Source organism: Artemia franciscana, chromosome 12, assembly GCF_032884065.1.
Source record: "Artemia franciscana chromosome 12, ASM3288406v1, whole genome shotgun sequence".
NCBI classification, from domain to species: domain Eukaryota; kingdom Metazoa; phylum Arthropoda; class Branchiopoda; order Anostraca; family Artemiidae; genus Artemia; species Artemia franciscana.
The window spans coordinates 39,848,496-39,863,257 of record NC_088874.1 but is presented as its reverse complement, the minus strand read 5'-3'; the positions used below and the strand labels follow the sequence as shown (position 1 = coordinate 39,863,257).

General features: G+C 35.9%; 1 protein-coding gene across 3 annotated transcripts in view; it reads left to right on the top strand.

The window, feature by feature from the left end:
* The window catches only part of LOC136034118 (deoxynucleoside triphosphate triphosphohydrolase SAMHD1-like), a 69,435-nt gene that overhangs the window by 50,322 nt on the left and 4,351 nt on the right, over positions 1-14,762 (top strand). For all 3 annotated transcript variants that reach the window (XM_065715267.1, XM_065715265.1, XM_065715266.1), the window contains 2 exons: positions 8,784-8,979; positions 11,246-11,575. In XM_065715267.1, coding sequence (XP_065571339.1) covers positions 8,784-8,979; positions 11,246-11,575 — 526 coding nt within the window. The remainder of the gene's footprint in view (positions 1-8,783; positions 8,980-11,245; positions 11,576-14,762) is intronic.

Here is a 14,762-nt window from a genome sequence, read left to right as displayed (position 1 = left end):
TAAAGGTTAGTCAGGACACGCTCGGTCACTATAAACATGTCGAAGATTGGCTTAGAGCTGGTTATCTTTTTTCCTTCTATTCAGATTCATTCTTTGTCCATTTGTTCTTTCTTTAATCGTATAAGAAACAGGAGGATTCATGATTTGTCTACAAAATTGAGAAGAAGGTATATGAAGCCTGTTGATGCTCTTGAAAAACAGATCCCAACGAAAGATAAACGAATAATTCAAAACACATTGTGCACTTTTTATCGTTTTGTGTGCACATTGTCCACATTTTTGCACTTTTTGGTATCAGAGAATCCTACTGTAGAGGTTTAAAGCGAAAATTTGCAAAATTGTGGAAATTTTTATCTTTTTTGCCAGAAGAAAGATCATGGATACGTTTTTATTTATTTTTTTTCTGCAAGGAGTGGCCATGTCGAACATCGATCAGGGTCGAACAGGGGTGATCAGTCCCAGAACATCGGGAGAGGGTTCATTTGAACGGAAATTAAAAGTTCTGTTATTTGTATGATTATGGTGGTCATTGGTAGAAATTAATGGTCAGTCAGGACGCGCTCGGTCACTATAAACATGTCGAAAATTGGCCTAGTGTTGCTTTACTTTTTTTCTTCTATTCACATTCGTTGTTTGTCCATTTTTGTTCTTTCTTTAATTCAAAAAAATGAGGAGGATCCAGGATTTTTCTACAAAATCGAGAAGAAGGAATATAAAGCCTGTTGATGCTCTAAGGGTCTGATTCCAACGGAAGATAAACGTATCATTCAAAACACATTGTCCACTTTTTGTCGTTTTGGGCTGTTCGTGTTATTACCAGGGGTACCGAGTTTAACATTTATGGGTATGCCTGTGATTTTTATATGTTTGGTGCCTTATCTATATATCTATATATATAAAAATAAGTTGTCTGTGTGTGGATCTGTGGATCTGTGGATCAGGTGACGTCACCTGAAAAAACTGGATCAGGTGACGTCAAAACTGAAAAAACTAAAAAAAGGCAAAAACTACAAAAAAAACTAAAAACTAATAAAAAAGCTAAAAAACTAAAAAAACTAAAAAAAGGCAAAAACTACAAAAAAACTAAAAACTAATAAAAAAAATAAAAAAGCTAAAAAACTAAAAAAACTAAAAAAAGGTAAAAAACTAAAAAAAACTAAAAAAAACTAAAAAAAAGGAAAAAACTGAAAAATAAGCTAAAATAAAGGTAAAAACCAATAAAAAACTAAAAAAAACTGAAAAAACTAAAAAAAGGCAAAAACTACAAAAAAAACTAAAAACTAATAAAAAAAGTAAAAAAGCTAAAAAACTAAAAAAACTAAAAAAACTAAAAAAAAGTAAAAAACTAAAAAAAATAAAAAATAAAAAAAAAATAAAAAAAAGGAAAGAACTAAAAAAGAAAAAAATAAATGACGACACTCAAAGAGAAAGCGACCAGGACAAAAGGAATGTTCGATTAGCAATCAACAAAGCACCGGGACACAGGGAGTATAAATGACGACCAGGACATAAGTAAAAAAAAAAAATTAACAAAACTAAAAAGAAGGTAAAAACTACAAAAAAACTAAAAAGAAAAAAAAACTAAAAACTAATAAAAAAACTAAAAAATCTAAAAATCTAAATAAACTAAAAAAGAAAAAAAAAGGAAAAAAAATAAAGGAGAAAAACAAAACTAAAAAACGAATGTATATACAGACCGGGACACCGGGATACAAATGACGACCGGGACACAGGGAATATAAATGAAGACCGGGACACAGGGACACAACTACAACGGGGACACCGGGGGAAACAGGGGGATATAAATGACGACCGGGACACCGGGACAGGGAATGGTCGATTAGCAATCACCATCAACAAAGCTCAAGGGCAATCATTAGAATCATGAGGTATAGATCTGAATACAGATTGTTTTCCCATGGACCATTATATGTTGCATGTTCAAGAGTCGGTAAACCTGACAATCTATTTATATGCAAAGACAATGGGACAGCAAAGAATGTTGTATATTCGCAAGTTTTACGTAGTTAAAACCATATATATATATATATATATATATATATATATATATATATATATATATATATATATATATATATATATATATATATATATATATATATATATATATATCTATATTCACAGGTGGGACATAGGGACACAACTACAATGGCGCGTAACTATTATGGCGCGTAACGACTAACGCGCGCGGGGGGGCTTGGGGGGGGCGCGAAGCGCCCCCACCAACTAGGTGTTGGGGTGGCGCGAAGCGCCACCCCAACAGCTAGTATATATATATATATATATATATATATATACTATATATATAAAAATAAGTTGTCTGTCTGTGTGTCTGTCTGTGGATCAGGTGACGTCATGTTTCTGTGTCGACTGACGTCATGAAATTAGTTCTCGTCATTTTTGCTATGACGGTGACGTCATTAATGGTATTTAAGACATGCGTTCACGGAAAAATGTTTAATTGTAAAATGACTGAAGAACCTACAATGGCAACAGCCGAGGAAGCTGCTCAAAGAGTCTATGCCAAAAAACTTGCTGCTGATAGAGAAAGTAAGAAAAGAAAGCGTGCCGAGGAATCACAAGAACAGCAAGAAAACAGGCTTGCAGCTGATAGAGAAAGTAAGAAAAGAAAGCGTGCCGAGGAATCACAAGAACAGCAAGAAAACAGGCTTGCGGCTAAAGAACGCAAAACCGCGCAGTTAGATGAAAATCCACCTGGAAAGCGAGAGTCAAAACATATCAAAACTGAAAATGATAGCGATGATGATTGGGTTTGGGATTTTGACTTGGATAAGGTCATCAATGCCTACCAGATTTAAGTTAAAAAACAAAGGTTCGGCGATATGTACTTCATAGTGACGCTGAAAAATAAAGAAGAAAAAAAACTGAAAAAATGTAAAAAACTAAAAAAACTAAAAAGAAAAAACACTCAAAGATAAATTACAGACCGGGACACAAATGACGACCGACACAGAGGGTATATAAAATGACGGCCAAAAACCTCAAAGAAAAATTACAGACTGGGACACCCGGACACAAATCACGACCGGGAATATAAATGACGACCGGGACGCAGGGAAACAACTACAACGGGGACGCCGGGGGCACAGGCGGGATATATAATTGACGACTGAGACACAGGGATTGTTTGAATAGAAATTACAGACCGGGACACAAATGACAACCGGGACACTGGGACACAGGGAATATAAATGACGACCGGGACACTCAAAGAGAAAATACAAACTGGGACACTAGGACACAAATGACGACCGGGACACTGGGAATATAAATGCTATTTATATGCACAGACAATGGGACAGCGAAGAATGTTGTATATTTGCATGTTTTACGTAGTTAAAAATATATCTATATATATAAAAATAAGTTGTCTGTCTGTCTGTCTGTGGATCAGGTGACGTCATGTTTCTGTGTCGGCTGACGTCATGAAATTAGTTGTCGTCATTTTTGCTTTGACGGTGACGTCATTAACGGTATTTAAGACATTTATTCACGGAAAAATGTTTAATTGTAAAATGACTGAAGAACCTATTGGGTTTGGGATTTTGACTTGGATAAGGTCATCAATGCCTACCAGATTTAAGTTAAAAAAACAAAGGTTCGTCGATATGTACTTCATAGTGACGCTGAAAAATAAAGAAGAAAAAGAAAACTGAAAAAAGAAAAAAGGTAAAAAACTAAAAAAAAACTAAAAAGAAAAAACACTCAAAGAGAAATTACAGACCGGGACACAAATGACGACCGAGACAGAGGGAATATAAGTGACGACCGGGAACCTCAAAGAGAAATTACACACTGGGACACCCAGACACAAATCACGACCGGGACACAGGGAATATAAATGACGACCGGGACACAGGGACACAACTACAACGGGGACGCCGGGGGCGCAGGCAGGATATATAAATGACGACCGGGACACAGGGATTGTTCGAATAGAAATTACAGACCGGGACACAGGGACACAAATGACGACCGGGACACAGGGAATATAAATGACGACCGGGACACTCAAAGAGAAATTACAAACTGGGACACCGGGACACAAATGACGACCGGGACACAGGGAATATAAATGACGACCGGGACACAGGGACACAACTACAACGGGGACGCCGGGGGCGCAGGCAGGATATATAAATGACGACCGGGACACAGGGATTGTTCGAATAGAAATTACAGACCGGGACACAGGGACACAAATGACGACCGGGACACAGGGAATATAAATGACGACCGGGACACTCAAAGAGAAATTACAAACTGGGACACCGGGACACAAATGACGACCGGGACACAGGGAATATAAATGACGACCAGGACACAGGGACACATCATTAGAATAATGAGGTATAGATCTGAATACGGATTGTTTTTCTTATGGACAATTATATGTTGCATGTTCAAGAGTCAGTAAACCTGACAATCTATTTATATGCACAGACAATGGGACAGCGAAGAATGTTATACATTCGCATGTTTTACGTAGTTAAAAACATATATTTATATTTATCTCTATTCACAGATGGGACACAGGGACACAACTACAATGGCGCGTAACTAATATGGCGCGTAACGACTTACGCGCGCGGGGGGGCTTGGGGGGGGCGCGAAGCGCCCCACCAACTAGGTGTTGGGGGCGCGAAGCGCCACCCCAACAGCTAGTATATATATATAAATAAGTTGTCTGTGTGTGTGTGTGTCCAGTGACGTCATGTTTGTGTGTCGACTGACGTCATGTTTGTTGATTGGCGAAATTACACACCGGGACATCGGGACACAAATGACGACCGCGACATCTATATATATATAAATAAGTTGTCTGTGTTTCTGTGTGTCGAGTGACGTCATGTTTGTGTGTCGACTGACGTCATGTTTGTTGATTGACGAAATTACACACCGGGACATCGGGACACAAATGACGACCGGGACACCGGGACATAGGGAATATAAATAACGACCGGGACACCGGGACATAGGGAATATAAATAACGACCGGGACACTCAAAAAGAAAGCGACCTGGACACAAGGAATGTTCGATTAGCAATCACCATCAACAAAGCACCGGGACACAAATGACGACCGGGACATGGGGAATATAAATGACGACCAGGACACTCAAAGAGAAATTACAGACCGGGACACCGGAACACAAATGACGACCGGGACAAAAATTACGACCGGGACACCGCGACACAGGGAATATAAATGACGACCGCGACACTCAAAGAGAAATTACAGACTGGGACACTGGGACACAAATGACGACCGGGACACAGGGAAACAACAACAACGGGGACGCCGGGGGGCACAGGGGATATATAAATGACGACAGGGACACAGGGAATGTTCGATTAGCAATCACCATCAACAAAGCTCAAGGGCAATCATTAGAATGACGACCAGGACACTCAAAGAGAAATTACAGACCGGGACACCGGAACACAAATGACGACCGGGACACCGCGACACAGGGAATATAAATGACGACCGCGACACTCAAAGAGAAATTACAGACTGGGACACCGGGACACAAATGACGACCGGGACACAGGGAAACAACAACAACGGGGACGCCGGGGGGCACAGGGGGATATATAAATGACGACAGGGACACAGAGAATGTTCGATTAGAAATCACCATCAACAAAGCTCAAGGGCAATCATTAGAATAATGAGGTATAGATCTGAATACAGATTGTTTTTCCCATGGACAATTATATGTTGCATGTTCAAGAGTCGGTAAACCTGACAATCTATTTATATGCTCAGACAATGGGACAGCCAAGAATGTTGTACATTCGCAAGTTTTACGTAGTTAAAAATATATATATATATATATATATATATATATATATATATATATATATATATATATATATATATATATATATATATATATATATATATATATATATATCACAGGTGGGACACAGGGACACAACTACAATGGCGCGTAACTAATATGGCGCGTAACGACTTGCGCGCGCGGGGGGGCTTGGGGGGGTTGTGAAGCGCCCCCACCAACTAGGTGTTGGGGTGGCGCGAAGCCACCATTGGGGTATTATACGTCTAGGTACTTGTGACGTCATTCATACGAGAAAGGTTTTTTCTCAAAATTAAGGCCCTAAGGGAAAATTCCCTAAGTCGTGACGTAACTAGATCGTTTTTTACACCGAAAAACGAACAACTATTTTATTAGGAACAACTTGTTGGTCCCATGATATACAAATTATTATTGTAATTTCTCGCGCCGCAAAGCATAGTATTTAATACAAAGCAACAAAAAAATCTGAGACTTACTTCGCAGTTATCAAAAGGGATGTCCTTCTCGGAAAGCTCAGAATCATCTGATTTGCCAACAAACAAACTGAGGCTTGGAACTCCTCCTATTTATGCGCGAGGCTTTCAACCGTCATAAGTCTCTAATTTCAGTCAGCAGACGGTTTGTGAAAAATATTTAGGAGGCTGGGAGGGGAAAAAACTCTGCAAGTCATGACCTATCTTAATCGTTTTTTTATTTCTCACCAAAAACGAGTAGTATGCCAATTTTAATAAAAGAAATTAGTGCCAGAGAAAACATTTGAAGATACACAATCATAATTTGTTTAATATATTAATATATCACAGATGTAAACAAAGGAGACGGGTATCAGAGATGGATATAAACACCACAAAACGCATTTTAAGCCTTTAGAACTAGGTTCTTTGGAATGATCCCACGGCATTTCAATATACTCCTATGGCCAAGTATATATCACATCTAAGTTTAACCACATCGTATCTGATAGTGACGCCTAAAGGTATATGTCTCCTCCTTGAATCATACCGAGGGAAGCTCTAAACAGTGTTAGATTGGGGCGTAGAAAGAGTGTACGCAGCCACCTTGGCCTCAGGGGTTTGGTGCTGCATTGAGTTCATTAATAATAATAGTAGCAGAAAAAATTCAAAGTCTAATATGGTTTTACCTACACTTACTCAAAAAATATATTACTGACTCTCCCTCAATTTATGCGCATTTTGAGGTAATAATATAATAAGACAAAAATAAACGAAATACGCCTTGAACCACGCTTAGCTGGGATGGTTCATCTGTTTCATCAAAACCAGTTATCACCTATAAAAATTGGCAATGGATAAGTAAAGTAAGAATATTAACCTAATGAAAACATTACACTTATTTGATTCGATTTGATTTAAATTTTGTAGTTTGTTTTGTTTCATTCATTTGTAATTGTTTGTTGGTTGGTGAATTGTTTGTTGGTTGGTATGACATGGTAAGTAGCTGCTGCCCCCGTAGTTTACGCTAAAGTTTGACTCTTTCTCTCAACTCTGCTTTTTAAAACAGTAGAAAACTTTAGTGTAAAGAGCGGGGCGTTGAGGAGGGAACAGCCTCTTTCATATACGGAGTAATTTCTGTTCGTTTTAAGTTTTAATGTTGTTCCGTACTTTCAGTTAAAAAAATTTGTTTTTTTATTTAATTTCTGAACGTTTTTGAATTAATGCATGTTTTGATGCATTATTATGATGCATATTTTGATGCATATAGTATTATTATTATTATGCATTTTTTTCTTTCTTTCTTCTTATAGTAGATTGAAATGGTGTTATATGTATGTGTAGTTCTACATGATTCATTCCACGTCAACCATTTGGTTTTGGGTAAATCATATTGATTTTTACATGTAAGTTGTTGTTAAGATCAAATGAATATATTTCACCATTAATCAGACAGAAACTTCACAATACCGCCAAAAGGTGTTATTGGGCAATTACAATTATAAAACAGATTTAAAATCTGTATAGCAAAAATCTTAAGAAAATCACTGTCTTAGTATTAATAATGATCCATTTTTGTCCTCTTTTGTAATAATTGAAATGCTTCTATTGATGTGTATAAAGGTGCATAAAATACTGCTATGAGGTATAAAAATTGGTGCTATTGAGGTGTATAAAGGAAAAAATACACATAAACAGAAATACGAGTTTCTTATTCGAGAAAAATGAACTTAGACGATTCCTAACGTAGTACAACCTAGAAAATAAGAAAATGCTGTGGTACTACTTTAAATATCTCGACCATACCCAAACAGTGAAGTTAGGTTAATCCTAATAAAATGACCAAAATATGACGAAAATATAAAGATTTTTTAACAAAATTATTGATAACTACAGCAGAGAACTACGGAAAGCAGTCTCCCCAGAACGCATTATACTAAATACCTAACCTAACCAAAATACCAACTCTATGTATTAAATATCTAATTAAAGCATGCCTACATTGTAGTTTATCTCTCTCAGACTAAGCTAATTATCACCAAGTACATACTGAAATACAGAGAGAAAACGGTTTTACTCAAATCAAGAACTTGAATATAGTGCGGATATTTAACAAGTACCAATGCTCTGATCAATACCAATACCATTTGAACACGGAAAAACTGAGAGGAAAATTGACAATACTTCTACACGCTTTTGGAATCTTGTCGATAGTGTATTTAATTTATTATATTACTACTTAGAAACAAGGCCACGTTTTTTTCCCCACAATTAATGTCATAGCCACAATTGTCAATAATGTTATGTCACAATAGCCACAATAATGTCATTTTACTACAATTAATGTCATGTCACAATAACCACAACAATGTCATTTTACCACAATTAATTTCAGTAATGTCAAATCAACTCTCCTATATCCGATTTTCAGGGCTTTATTCAGTTAATCTTCGTTTCTTAGGCCATCTTCACTCAGGCTGTCAGAAGTATATCAAGACCCTTCTGTATACACTCGTTTGAATGATTCTATTCTTGATATTATTGGCACGAGCTATGAGCCAGAACTTGAGCCTGCTCAGAAATTGGTTGAAAGACTTGAGAGGCGGCAGTTGTACACCTTTGTTGGAGCTGCTAGCCCATGTGATGGCAGACTGCAGGTAACTACTTCAAAAGCTAGGCTCGTATTGGAGTCGAATTTCGCTTCGACAGTTGAATTTCACGTTTTCCGACGGAAAAAAAATATTGTTTTTTTTGCCTTAAAGAAAAATCTCCCTATTACAAATAGGTTCTACCCTTTGATGGAAAATTTACTCGTGATCTTGGTTCAAATAAGCTGCAACATTCCTATCTTTCTCTAAAAGAGTCTATTCTAGGAGGGGCAGTAGAGGGGGGAGTGCTGTAGGTGGGCCAAAAGTGTCTCCAATAATATATGTCAAAAAGCAACGTATCTTCTATTCGTAAAAGAAAATGACAAAATGAGAAAAAACTCAAGCAGAAGAAAAATCGAGGATATTTTGAGCCAGTGAAAAAGTAAAACTCCAATTCAAATATTTTTTCCGAGACATCCGATACGTAATGGCCATTCAACATCGGATTTTTAATTCATTTACCCTTTCACCGCTAGATGGAAAGGCTCTATTTTCATTTAAGTGGTTGTTTTTTACGGTTTGTTTTATTTACTTTAGTGGTTGTTTTTTAAGTTTTTTATTATTTTCCTACCTTCGCACTAAGGACGGCTGAGCGGATGTCTCGGTCAAAATATCTGCATTGCATTTTTACTTATTCACTGGATGGAAATATCCTCGTTTTTTCTTCTGCTTAAGTTTTTTCATCATGTCATGCTTAGCCAGTGTGGTCATAGAAATTATTTACCAAAGAAAATGTGTAACAAAAAGTTTTAATTTATTGCAGCCAACTTTTCTTTACGAGATTTTCTAGACAGGAATAAAGTTCAGAAGAATAGTTCATGGGACCGTTGGTTTGGGCGGAAAAAAGTAATTGATGATAGTGAGAATGATTTTAAATATTTCCTTAATCTAATCTTGATGAACTAATTGAATTTAGATTTCAAACTAGAGAGATGAACTCTTAGTGCCTTCTAGCACTTCTAACATTTTTAAAAACTTCTTCCTTTTTTTTCATTTAAAAAATTCTTTTTTGTCTATTTTTGAATAAAAGTAGAATAAATCAAAACGTTTATGCAATAGTGAATTATTCTTTTAAGAAATGTTAATAAAGACCCGAGGGAAAATGTCTGCCCATCAGAAACAGAAAATTTTACAAACTTTTCGGCTGAAACTTTCTCTCAGCTGTATTCCCTGCAAAACGATGTAAAATAGAAGAAAAAATTAAACTGTAAAATAGAACAAAAAAACTAAAACGGAATAAAAAGACACAGATGAAAAAGAAATAAGAGAACAACTATCATAACCTAGCGTAATCTAGTCACAACAATTGCAAAAAGGTAAAAAAATTAAACTAGTTTTTGAATGATTAAATATTCGTTTGAGATGTATTTTATTTAAGGCACTTTTATGAGCTAGCATCTTGATTGAATATTAATTATATGGCTCTTTAACGACATTTTTAGCGATTAATTCTGAAATCTTGTGATATTCTTACTTTTCTTTCGGGAAAGCATCTATAAAGATCTCGAAGAACTTTGTTTTACCAGACGCAGTTTACAAAGTGGTGTTAAAATTTTTTTGGTAAAATTTGCTATCTTTTATGTTATTATTAATCGATATTATAAGTTAATATTACTAATCTTATTATTTACTTTTTATTAATAACCTTACTGCCAATTTAACAAGAAAAATGTTGTAACTCTTAAAAATAGAATTTCGAGTTGGTTTTATAACCAGGTTTTAGTGGGTCCACTATTTTGTTAATTGAATATTTATTTATTTCTGATGTTTTATTGATCCTTAAGTAATCTAAAAATTAATATAACCTGCCGAGATTATTCCCAACTTCACTAATTAGTCTGTTGGGGGGGGGGGTAAACAAAAACTAAAATTCTTGGAGTTGGGGTAATGTTTTAAATATAACCAAAAGTCTTGAGTGACCCAAAAGATTTCTTTGGAGCTCGCCAAACCGGACGGCTTAGCTAAGGCAGGGCAGAAGAATGGTATTTGCTGTTGTCTTGACATCAGGTTATCGAACGCTGAGTTTTGTTTGTAGTTTATCCATTTTATATACATTAGCCTTGCTATCTCTGATCTGTTTTTAGATTTTCAGTTGTTTTTTCCCTTCTTGTTTGTTAGTTTTATTTTATTTCCTTTTATTTATTTTTTTACTGATTCATCCTGAAAAGTACGATTTTTTACACTTGTAATTTTCGTTTCTTGTCTTTTTATAGCCTTTTTTCCCAACTGAGTTTTATTCTTCAATTCATAATTATTTTTTTTCTTTTTCTTATAGATTTCTGATTCAGACATTGAAAAAAAGCTGATATCATACCTTGACCCTAAGGATTCATTTATTCAGCCCAGCGATGTTGTTGTAACCTCTATCCACGTCAACTTCGGGCAAGGTGACAAAAACCCCTTAGAGTTTGTCCGTTTTTATACGAAGTGCAACCCCGATGTGGCGAAGCCAATTAGAAAAGAAGAAATTTCCAAAATGTTGCCTGATAGATTTACTGAGGAGGTGATTCATGTTCATAGTAAGAGACGTGATTCTGCGATAGTTGAGGCACTGAAGAGATGTTTGGATAAATTTTGCGAAGATAACCTATTTTTACGGCATGCTGTAAGTATTATTTAATTACATATTTATGTATTATTTAATTGATAAGTTTATTTATTAAGTTATTATTTATGAATATTTATTAAATACTATTATATTTAAGTACTAATACTCGTTTTAAGCATTTATTTTCAGTTTCTTTTTAGTCATTCATTTAATGCCCTAAAACTTCTTCTAATATTTATTGTATTATGTTATTTAAAACCAAGATTACTATATTGGAAGCTACAGTGATGGCAGTGGTATGGTTCTGAAACATGGTTTGAAAAGTGGTATGTTCCTAAAAGTGGTATGGTTCTGAAAAGTGGTATGGTTCTGAAAAGTGGTATGGTTATGAAAAGTGGTATGGTTATGAAAAGTGGTATGGTTCTGAAAAGTTGTATGGCTATGAAAAGTGGTATGGTTCTAAAAAGTTGTATGGTTCTGAAAAGTGGTATGGCTATGAAAAGTGGTATGGTTCTGAAACATGGTTTGAAAAGTGGTATGTTCCTAGAAGTGGTATGGTTCTGAAAAGTGGTATGGTTCTGAAAAGTGGTATGGTTCTGAAAAGTGGTATGGTTATGAAAAGTGGTATGGTTCTGAAAAGTGGTATGGTTCTGAAAAGTGGTATGGTTCTGAAAAGTGGTATGGTTCTGAAAAGTGGTATGGTTCTGAAAAGTGGTATGGTTCTGAAAAGTGGTATGGTTCTAAAAAGTTGTATGGTTCAGAAAAGTGGTATGGCTCTGAAAAGTGGTATGGCTATGAAAAGTGGTATGGTTCTGAAAAGTGGTATGGTTATGAAAAGTGGTATGGTTCTGAAAAGTGGTATGGTTCTGAAAAGTGGTATGGTTCTGAAAAGTGGTATGGTTCTGAAAAGTGGTATGGTTCTGGCACTACAAAAGACGGAGGAGGATTTGCGACATATTTTCCAGATGAATTTTCTATCAATTCTTTTGGTCGCTTGGCACAAAGGTCGCTTGGCACAAGCGCTTTTTGGCACACGCTTTTCGTCGCTTCAAACAGTTGTGCAAAAAAGCTGTGGAAAAACGTGGTTCACCTTCTAGGGCTATAATGAGAGAATGGTGAGATACCAAGGACAGGTTCTGTGGGTGACAGATTGCCAAAGACCATCTTTTTCGGCCAACTATATAGGGCCAAATGAAAAGCAGGCCGTCCCCGAATGGGGTAGGAGGAGATCTTAAAGAACGATTTAGGTGAAATTAAAACTTCTTGGGAGGGTGTAAAGAGGAAGGCTTTGAATAGACCGGGATGGAGGAGGGATGTGCCTTGCTGTTTTGGCCATAGACCCTCAAACGAAAGTAGATTAAAAAGTGTCAGTAGGCTTATTTTTGAAGGCTTATCATTGAATTAGCACAGGTTCTGGAATATCAGTATTCTTAGATGGATCTATGAGGCCAAACTTTTTGAATCGGGAATTCCTATAATTCTTAGGCAAGTACTGTTTAAAGTTGTCAGTTTTAGCAGTGTGCATTCTACTTCTTGATTTAATTAAGTATTAATTTCAGAACGTAACTATGGATTATTAATTATGTAAATTAGTAAATGACTACGTCAGATATCTCACTGATTAAACTTTGGTAGGTAATAATTGTGCCCATGCTCGACTTCCACTCCACTCTAATCAAAATTTTGCTCTTTAACATCCCCCTCACTATATTTTGAATTTCCATTAACCCCCGTCTTGTGACCTTTTTCCACTCATTTGGACACAACCTGCTTTTCTTTTGGTCCAAGATGGATGACCACAAAGCACAATCTTTGGCATTCACCTATCCGTAAAATGTGACCTAGCCATTTTACATATTTCTCATTGTGGTCCTTGAAAACGGGATTGAACCAGTTTTTTATACAGCTTATTGCTGCCCGAATCTTGTGGCCACATAATTGCCTGTAATTAGTATTCTACAATTGTGAGGTAGCTATTTTATATAACATAGCCTAGAAGAGACTGTTGGGCAAAAAGTTCACCAAAATAAGCAAAAACTTTAAAAATACGAAGGACGTCAAAACTAAAACATTGTTTGCTCCCTGGCTTATCTTCGGTCTGTTCATACCTGGAAAACGGGATTTTTTTACGATTCGGCTGTTATGCACCGATAAAGATTATTTTTGCTGTTTAAATAATGTCCATTGTTGCCACATTTAGATCTTGAAAGAGACTAGCGGAAACTTATGTTGCCTACAAACAAGCCCTACCAACATTTGTAACACCCGATTTGTCCGCAAATAATTGTCGCTTGTCGGGTGATACAACATCGATAGGACGAAATACCCTATTTGGTACCTGTATGATATACCCCTGCAGCTCAAGTTGTTCATGCATTGACGCTGTGTAAACTGGTTTCTTTCGCTAGTTTCTTTCAATTTAGCATGAGAAAAGACAAACAGAAGTGACAGAATATATGGAAAATATATAATTTGGGCTATATATTTGCACATTAGGGGGGGGGGGGTAAAGTATTTGGGCAGTATGAAGTCAGAAAACAACTCTTTCGTCATAATATCATAATAATTGTAGCTAACACATTTTGCATGCAGACCCGCTGTACTTTACCCCTCCCCCCTTTAATGTGCAAATATATAGCCCAAATTTGTTTCCAAAGCATTATATTTTTATCATACTTAGGTATATTTTATTAGGATTAACCTAACTTCACTTCTTGAGCTGCGGGGGGAATATAAAACAAGTACCACCTATTTAGTCGGGCTGTTGAACAAATGTAGGCTAGTGGGATCATGTATTAAATAAAGTAATAAAACTGACATTTTTGCAATGGAAGAAAATGAGGACTCTATTTATATGTCAATAGTCAACCAAAGGGATAAATATAACAGAATAGCCTAAATAATCTTCTGAAAAGATATTCTTATAGATAAGTCAATTAACTAATAATTTGAAGTTTTTAATCCTGAATAATGTAAATAATGTTCATAATAGTGCGTAGTTTATATTCATGTATTTTTGAAGACCACACTGCCTTTCGATGACGTATAGATAAGAGTTCAATAGAGATATATCCTTTTATTTGACAGTGAAACAAAAACAAAAACAAATAAAAGTATTTGTCCCTATTGAACTGTTATTTGTAAGTTTAGATTTATTGAAGTGTTTGTTTTTTTTGCTGAAGCAAATCATGATAAGTTATTCTTCTAGAAATCTATGATGACATGTTCTTTTCGCTTATTTTCT